Genomic DNA, 8,520 nt, shown 5'->3' with positions numbered 1-8,520 from the left:
AAAGTAAACAAACAATTCATTTACACACATAAAACAGTCTGGAAATACAAATATGACAATTATAGACTTGAAATACATATGGATTAGTAGAAATATATATCTGTCTTTATTTAAACATTTTACAATAATGTCAAGTAGGTAAAAATACCAGTTAAAGAAGGACATCAAATTAAAACAAACATATAAATAGTTAATAAATAATGTAATGACAAGAATCAATTAAAACAGATACAGAGATTAATAATATTTATGTCAAAATATGTCAAAGTGCAAGTTAATTTTAAGAGGATGAGTTTAGTATTAAACTGTATAAGAGCGAAGTTAATTTATTGGCAGAACATAAACCACAAAAATCTTCTGGCACAAACACACAGTAAAGTCCAGGCAGGAAATCTTTAAAGTGTTCGTATGGACATTAACCTTTATAATAACAAGCTACATTTTTAATTACAGATAATTAGTCATTTTACATACATTTGTATCTCTGTCTGTTCTTTGTTAAATAAACCTGCCGTCACCGTCTCCCATGTGTTTCCTGCATTTGGGTCCAACTTACCTCGCAACCCTTGACATCACAAGCTAAAGCTAAATGTACAATTTAAAGTAAAGTGTAAAGTTTTACGTGTGTGTGTTTTTCTGTCTTTTGATTGATGTTTTCCCCCGATTATCTCAGTAGTTTATAATCTAATAAAGGTATAGATGTAGTATATAATATAAAAGAGCAGCTTCTAACAGAGAACTGGAGGTTTGTTTTGAAGGTCAAGAGCCTGAAACATTTAACCTGTCGAGGCAGAAAAATAACTTTATAAATGAATATCAGATCAGGATAATGTGCAGTGTGTTGTGTCTGTGAGTGTGAAGTCACTTGGAGCTGCATCATCGCCTCCTCTGGGTTCATGACGACGGTCCTGGTCTCTCTGAATCCTGCAGAGAAACAGCTGGATAAACACAGCCGGCTCGGTGTCGGACTGTCAGAGGAATTCAGACTCAGCTGTCGGGCGTGTCGGAGGTCATGACCCTCTTGTTTTAGACACCGGAGTGTGAACTCAGCTGCTGTTGTTCCAGCTTCCAGTCCAGAAACAATCTGTTTGACAACGATCCTCCTGAAACCAAGAAGAACCTCTTACTTTTCTGGCACAAGATAGAAACAATATTCTTTCTTTCTTTACCAAGTAAATTTGATCATCAAATCGACTTGATTCTCTGGTCTCTGATTGGCTACTTTAATTAAAAGCCTGTATGCTTGGTCTGAAACTACTAAATACACAGAATGACACAAAACTGTATTTACACTTCATCTTAATTCAGCTTCAAAACATCTTTCAGACCTTTAGCTGTTTCAAATGGAAACTTTTACAACATTTAAACAATTCACTAACCAGTCACTTTCAAGCAGTAACAAAAACAGGTAACAAGTAGCTGTTGGACAGTAAATCTAACAACTACACAGAGATGCAAAGCTACAAAATGAACAAACAGCTGTAAAGCTACAACAAAGAGACTCAAAACAACCAATAACGGGATTAAAATGACAATAAAGACACAACAAGGAGCAAAACAACCAGAGACAAACTTAAAGCCACAAAACCACAAAACAACCACAAAGATATTCACATTACAACAAGACACAAAATGTCCATAAAGGCTCATAACAACAACCAAGAGAAACGACACAGAAATACTAATAAAGAGACACAACATCACCATAAAGAGGGTTTGAGTGAGTGTGTGTCATTCATCATGTGGCTCAGGGTCAAACTGAAACTTTAATCTTACATTCCTTGTAAAAACAAATATTTAATTCTCTACATAACTTTGTATGTTTGTGAATAGTTCGAGTTTTATTCTTTATTTTATTGGTTGTCTTTATAGTGCGATGTTATGAGTCTTATTCATAAGACTTATCTATTTCATCCGTGACGTGCGTGTGTGTGTGTGTGTGTGTGTGTGTGTGTGTGTGTGTGTGTGTGTGTGTGTGTGTGTGTGTGTGTGTGTGTGTGTGTGTGTGTGTGTGTGTGGTAGTAGTACTCCACGCCGGTCGGTGAGTCGGTGTGGTCTCGCTCCATACACGGGCTCGAGCGCTCCGCGGCAGCCTCGCGGGGGCTTCCTCTCCATATATGGCCCGCCCGGCGCGCGAAGCCTCTGCGTGCGCCTCCCGCGCGACCTAATATGGACGAAGGGCCGGTTGAATTCCTGTCGAATAGTCGCACATTCCCACCGGCCGCGTGTCCGGAGACGAGTGGTATGGGGGAGAAGGTGTATATAAGGACCCCGGTGGTCGCTGCCGGTCACCCCTCCTCTCTCAGCTGGAACCAGCAGCGGTTAAAGTTTCCTCACTGACACCCGGAGACAAGCACAGGTAAGCGGCTCGGAGGAGCGGAGGAGCTGGAGTGGATGGAGTCTGGTCGGTTGTTAGTTTAACTAAGTGAAACAGACGGAGAATAATCCAGTCTGCTTTTATTCAGCCGTTACAAAAAGCAGCTTTTGTTTTGACAGGTAGTTGGAAACTTCCCATCGGGCGCTGCGTTCGAGTGCTGTCGGAATTTCAGCAATTACGAGAGAACAGCGCAACACACTGTGCAAATTTGAATTTAACTTACATTTAATTAAAGACCGAAACCATAATCTTTAGAGTACAGAGTAGTAGTAGTATTGTGAGCTAGGTCGTTAATTAGGACAACAAATGACTATTCTTTCAATTGTACGATGTTTTGATATTGCACATATTCAAAATAGCCAAAATTTGCTTTAACCACTGCATTGCTTTCAATTAGCAAGGCATGATTATATCTAGGAACTGGCCTGACTTTTAAACCTTTCATTAATCAAAATATGTATCATGAAACAAAAATAAAACGAATAGAAATTTTTTTAAATGAGAAAACAAAACAGGATAGAGAGAAAATTTTAATTCTAATTGTGTAGATGCTGTAGCCTATTTATTTTTACTTCTTTTACACAAAATATTTACAGGAAATAGTCTTTTAGAAAATTGACCTTCGTGAATAAACAAACTATTCACAAATAAAATCATACATTTTAGTTATGAATACATAACATTTGACTTTGCTCAATGAAAAACAAAATCTATGCATGCAACCTTAAACTCCAGTAGAAAATAGTAATTTAACATGAGTTAAAGGGGCTTATATTTCAGAAGTCGGATTTTATGAGGTGTTCTTGAAGGCATCATTAAACTCCATGTAGGTTAATGGTGTTTCTGTTTATTTCTTGATGAATACAAGCTGAGTAAACTGTGTAATTAGCCTATTATCAGCTGTTTATCACCTGATCCAGACGCTGCAGGCCACAGAGGGGATATAAATTATGGTCATTGGCCTGTGATTATTTATACAGTATAAACAGAACAGAGTGTGTGTATTTAATGACCAGCTGTTTAACATCATGAAGAAAAAGTAGAAGATGGGATCATGTGTTCACTGCTTGTGTAGTTTTAAGTAACACAGTTTAGCCAAAAAAAAAACTCAAAACAGAACAAAAGCAAAAATATTTTGATGGCTGTAAAACAATGTTTATTTATATTTCATAATACAACAGTAATGAATGGTCTGTACACTTAAACATGACATATTCAGAGCTTAGACCTTGAAAGAAATTCTGTTTTAAAGCTGAAATGATTTAATTAATGGACTGGTTGAGTGAAAGAAAAGTCATTTGCAAATATTTTTTATTTTTGATCAATAGTTGGAGACATTTTTAAAGAATGAATATCAAACCCACTCTGGTTCCAGCTTCCCAAATGTGATAATCTGCAGTTTTGTTTGTTGTAACCCCGGAGTAGTTAGTTAGTTAGTAAAGTAAACCACAGTGACTAAAGTAAACCACAGTGACAGGACGTTTCTTTAGATGTTAAGACTCCCTAACAGACATAAGTTCAGACGTGTGCCTTCTCCCAGTGTGTTAGCTGCTGTTGAGTCCATCTGCGGTTCAGTAAACTCACCACCTCTCATTTCCCGCCTCCAGAATCTGCAGACATGTGTGACGACGATGAGACCACCGCCCTCGTGTGCGATAACGGCTCCGGCCTGGTGAAGGCTGGCTTCGCCGGAGACGACGCCCCCAGGGCCGTGTTCCCCTCCATCGTCGGCCGCCCCCGTCACCAGGTACACAAGAGCTACATCACCTTTGACCTCCTCAGTTTTTGGTTGTTTATTATTAAAGAAAAGCTGCAGTTGCTGTAATTAACCAGCTTTTTGGAACATTATGAGGAGAGTTTCCTGTAAAAAAAAACGAGCCCATAGGTCGTTTGTGCAGCATCTTATTATAACCAGGTAGGTCTTGTTGCTAGGCGAAATCTAGTGGGTGTAGTAATTATGACAGGAGCGTTATTATAGTAACCACTGCGACTATCGGTATGCCGCTCTCGGTACAGTTTGTTATGGTAACCATGACAACCGAGGTCCAGTGTACGCATGCCTCCGTAGAAGCGCTATAGGTCATATCAGAGGGTTGAAAAAACGACCTATATGGTTGTTTTTGTTGGAAGTGACATTCACATGCCCAAGAAAAAACAACCTCATGATTTTGGTGCCCTTATGTCCCTCTCTCTATCGGCCCCATCAGGCCAATACTTGTGTAAGTTAAGAGAAAATACACGTTGATCAGTCCTCACCCACTCCCCCCCTCCCCTCAGGGTGTGATGGTCGGTATGGGTCAGAAGGACTCCTACGTGGGTGACGAGGCCCAGAGCAAGAGGGGCATCCTGACCCTGAAGTACCCCATCGAGCACGGCATCATCACCAACTGGGACGACATGGAGAAGATCTGGCACCACACCTTCTACAACGAGCTGCGCGTGGCCCCCGAGGAGCACCCCACCCTGCTGACGGAGGCCCCCCTCAACCCCAAAGCCAACAGGGAGAAGATGACCCAGATCATGTTCGAGACCTTCAACGTCCCCGCCATGTACGTGGCCATCCAGGCCGTGCTGTCCCTGTACGCCTCCGGTCGTACCACCGGTGAGTGCAACACACAAGCCGAGTGTTCAAGAGTTCACAGGAGGTTTATCTCAACATCAACAACAACACTTGCTCTGTAAATCAAGTGTAAAGGAGCAGTTGTGAAAAACCTCGTCCTGCCTCTTACACTTGCCACAGGTTGAATGTTTGTGTTCCTGCTCTCAGGTATCGTCCTGGACTCCGGTGACGGTGTGACCCACAACGTGCCCATCTATGAAGGCTACGCCCTGCCCCACGCCATCATGCGTCTGGACCTGGCTGGTCGTGACCTGACCGACTACCTCATGAAGATCCTGACTGAGCGCGGCTACTCCTTCGTCACAACCGGTAAAGACTTCACATCAGGACAAACACAGCTGTCCACTTTATTTTAAGGCCTATGAGTCAAAGCAGGGTCACGGTTTTAAGCCATGAGTTCAGGTTTAGGACATTATCCCTTTTTTATCTGTTAGATTTAAAAGTATTGAGATCCTGGTTTGATATGTTCTGCAGAAAGCCTGATCTCTGCTGTCTGTTTCCAGCTGAGCGTGAGATTGTGCGTGACATAAAGGAGAAGCTTTGCTACGTGGCTCTGGACTTTGAGAATGAGATGGCCACCGCCGCCTCCTCCTCCTCCCTGGAGAAGAGCTACGAGCTGCCCGACGGTCAGGTCATCACCATCGGCAACGAGCGTTTCCGCTGCCCCGAGACCCTGTTCCAGCCCTCCTTCATCGGTGCGTACTCACAACACTTTCTCTTTTACTTTTGTGGAGAGAAGAACTGAAACAACCCGGAAGCTCACAGCTGAATATTCAAAGGGTCAAACTGAATTTGCGAAGTCTGTTTTTTTCTTTTGTTCGAGGTTTCATCCTCAAATATGAAAATCAAGTAAGGACACTGTATGAAGACAGTGTTGCAGCTCTCTACTCTGGAGTAATGTGGGATTTTACGACGTGTATCCAACATTGATATAAATATTAAGTGACAAGACTTGATTTTTCTCCCAGAATCACAACACAAAAGCACAATTACAAATTCATATTGTAAAGTTTTAGAATCAGAGTCAGTTATCTCTCTGTGTTTGGGACGTCCTGATCAGGGTTTGTTTTCTGCTCCTGATCCTGATCAGTCTTCCATGTTACACCTGCACAGTAAACTGAGGCCACAGCAACATTTCATCAGAACAGAAGGGAAGAAAATAAAGGTGTTAAACTGGAGACGTTCTGTATTTTTGTATTAAATACGTCTCCTTGAGCCGCTCCTCCTGTGCACCTGAACAGGTATGGAGTCCGCTGGTATCCATGAGACCGCCTACAACAGCATCATGAAGTGCGACATCGACATCCGCAAGGACCTGTACGCCAACAACGTGCTGTCCGGCGGCACCACCATGTACCCGGGTATCGCTGACCGCATGCAGAAGGAGATCACAGCTCTGGCGCCCAGCACCATGAAGATCAAGGTACGATACGGGGACAGTAGTTTGTGACGATTATGGAGAGTTTAGGAAGTTTCACACACACACTATACGGCCAAAAGTATGTGGACACCTGAACATTACATCGATATGTGATAACTGAACATCTAACTCCAAAACCATGGGCGTTAACGTGCTGCTCTAACAGCCTTAATTTTGACCAAATACAGGCCAAGAAAAGTTGATGAACAGAAGCACAAAATCTATTGTTTATGTGATCTGATGTGCTTAACTAAATCTTCCTCCCTCCCCCTCTGCAGATCATCGCCCCCCCTGAGCGTAAATACTCGGTCTGGATCGGCGGCTCCATCCTGGCCTCCCTCTCCACCTTCCAGCAGATGTGGATCAGCAAGCAGGAGTACGACGAGGCCGGTCCCAGCATCGTCCACCGCAAGTGCTTCTAAACACGACGCCTCCAAGGAAAACCACCTCAGGTTCAGGATGCAGAGCGAAAGAGATGCCGAACACGCCGCTGCTGTCCTCAGGGAGACTCTGAAACAACGTCCTCTCCTAACACCAGGAGCACACGACGCCGGGACAGATCGGCGTCTCACCTGTACATATGTTATTTATTCCTTCTTTCATGTATGTGATGTTTTGAATGTGAATGATGTCCGATTTGTGTATGTGAAAGCAAAGCGAGTGTTGGCTTCGAGGTACAACACACTCCAACTCGGACCAAGTGTGAGGAAAAAAAGAAGAAGAAAAAAAAAAAAGACCAAAAAAGAAACGAGACAACAAAACGAATAAAAGCCATATATTTTCACGTACGACTGCTGTCTGTTATTCCTGATTCTGGACGTTTTTAGATGCATGTTTTTGTTTTTGTTTTACCAACAAAGGTCAATATTAGTCTTTTTTTTATAACATCATCCGCCTCTGAATTTGGCTGGATATTGGGAAATATTTCAATAAATACCTGAGTCACAGTCCTAATGCTGATTTGCAATATTGTTTATTTTGATGCACTATTTTGAAAAATATGATGTTTTTTCTACAGAATCCTTTATTTCATTCAACAAAGAAAACCAAACATTTAATGTTCATATTTGTACAACCATTTTGTTTTTAGTTTTATTTGCAGTGGGATTCTGAAATGGCAGTTTGACATCCTACAGCTTAAGTGTTGCATCATTGATACTATAAAGCAATTAAGTTTATTTTATATGTAATACTAGCTGCAATAAAAGCATATTATAAATATTAGTGCGTAGTATACACTGTAAACAATTAGTACAATTAGAACATTAATACCTTTGAGCTTCACCACAAAAATATCTGTTGGCCATCTGCCTTCAAAAATCAGTGTTTATTGGTCCAATTCCAAAAACATGAGTGAAACCAGACTCATAATAAACTTTATGAGACTCTTAAAGATCCAAGACAAAACAAAGAGATCATATTCAAGTGTTAGAATAAATCCAGCAGCACCTGTGAGCCAAGATAAACAGTACGTTTAATATCCTCTGCCTGCTGCCGGCTTCCTTTTCATACCGCAGAAACTTATCACATTATTCTTTTGAAAATTAATATCATCCAGGACGTCAGAGGAAATACTATTTCAGATTAATGTGAATGTGAATGCCTGAGAAGATGCAAATATAAAATTAGATAATAGATAAAGTGGAGAAGGATTTAATACAAGACTGGTCAAAATGAAATCAACAGGGGTCTAGATATCTAGACATTAATCCCTAAGTGCAAAAACATTAGCTCCTACATTTCCCATAATGCAACTCCACAGCATCTTAATTATCAGACCCTCTTTGTCTGAAAAACGTCCATGTCCCTTTTTTGAAGCTAAGTTGAACTACCCATGAGTGAACTTGGTAAAAATAGTGTACTGGCCCTTTAAGAGATGAGAAACAGTTAGAGTTTAATGAGTTAAAGTGTGATGTCTCTGTTCTCAGCAGGTGTTTTCTGTTTTCACCTGTTGTCTTCTCTGCACAGATGGAGGCAGAGCACGCACGCGCAGTCTGGTCTCTGCATCTTCACGGAAAGTCATATTTCATTCTTCATTTCTACATTTCTGCTCTGCTTCCACCAAGCTGGTGTGAAATACATAGAGCTGTGCCGGAAGTACAA

The 8,520-nt window shown here is 41.3% G+C and overlaps 1 protein-coding gene across 1 annotated transcript; it reads left to right on the top strand.

Moving 5' to 3' along the window:
* The first annotated feature begins 2,201 nt into the window (after window positions 1-2,201).
* On the top strand, window positions 2,202-7,201 carry acta1a (actin alpha 1, skeletal muscle a). The gene is made up of 7 exons (XM_056372324.1): window positions 2,202-2,359; window positions 3,985-4,124; window positions 4,655-4,979; window positions 5,145-5,306; window positions 5,501-5,692; window positions 6,239-6,420; window positions 6,696-7,201. The coding sequence occupies exons 2-7, from the start codon at window positions 3,996-3,998 to the stop codon at window positions 6,837-6,839; spliced, it is 1,134 nt and encodes a 377-aa protein (XP_056228299.1). The 5' UTR covers window positions 2,202-2,359; window positions 3,985-3,995; the 3' UTR covers window positions 6,840-7,201.
* Window positions 7,202-8,520: the final 1,319 nt, after the last annotated feature.

Source organism: Seriola aureovittata, chromosome 3 (assembly GCF_021018895.1).
Source record: "Seriola aureovittata isolate HTS-2021-v1 ecotype China chromosome 3, ASM2101889v1, whole genome shotgun sequence".
In the NCBI taxonomy this organism is placed as follows: Eukaryota; Metazoa; Chordata; class Actinopteri; order Carangiformes; family Carangidae; genus Seriola; species Seriola aureovittata.
Note: the sequence above shows the minus strand (reverse complement) of the source record. Positions and strands in the feature narration are given on the sequence as shown.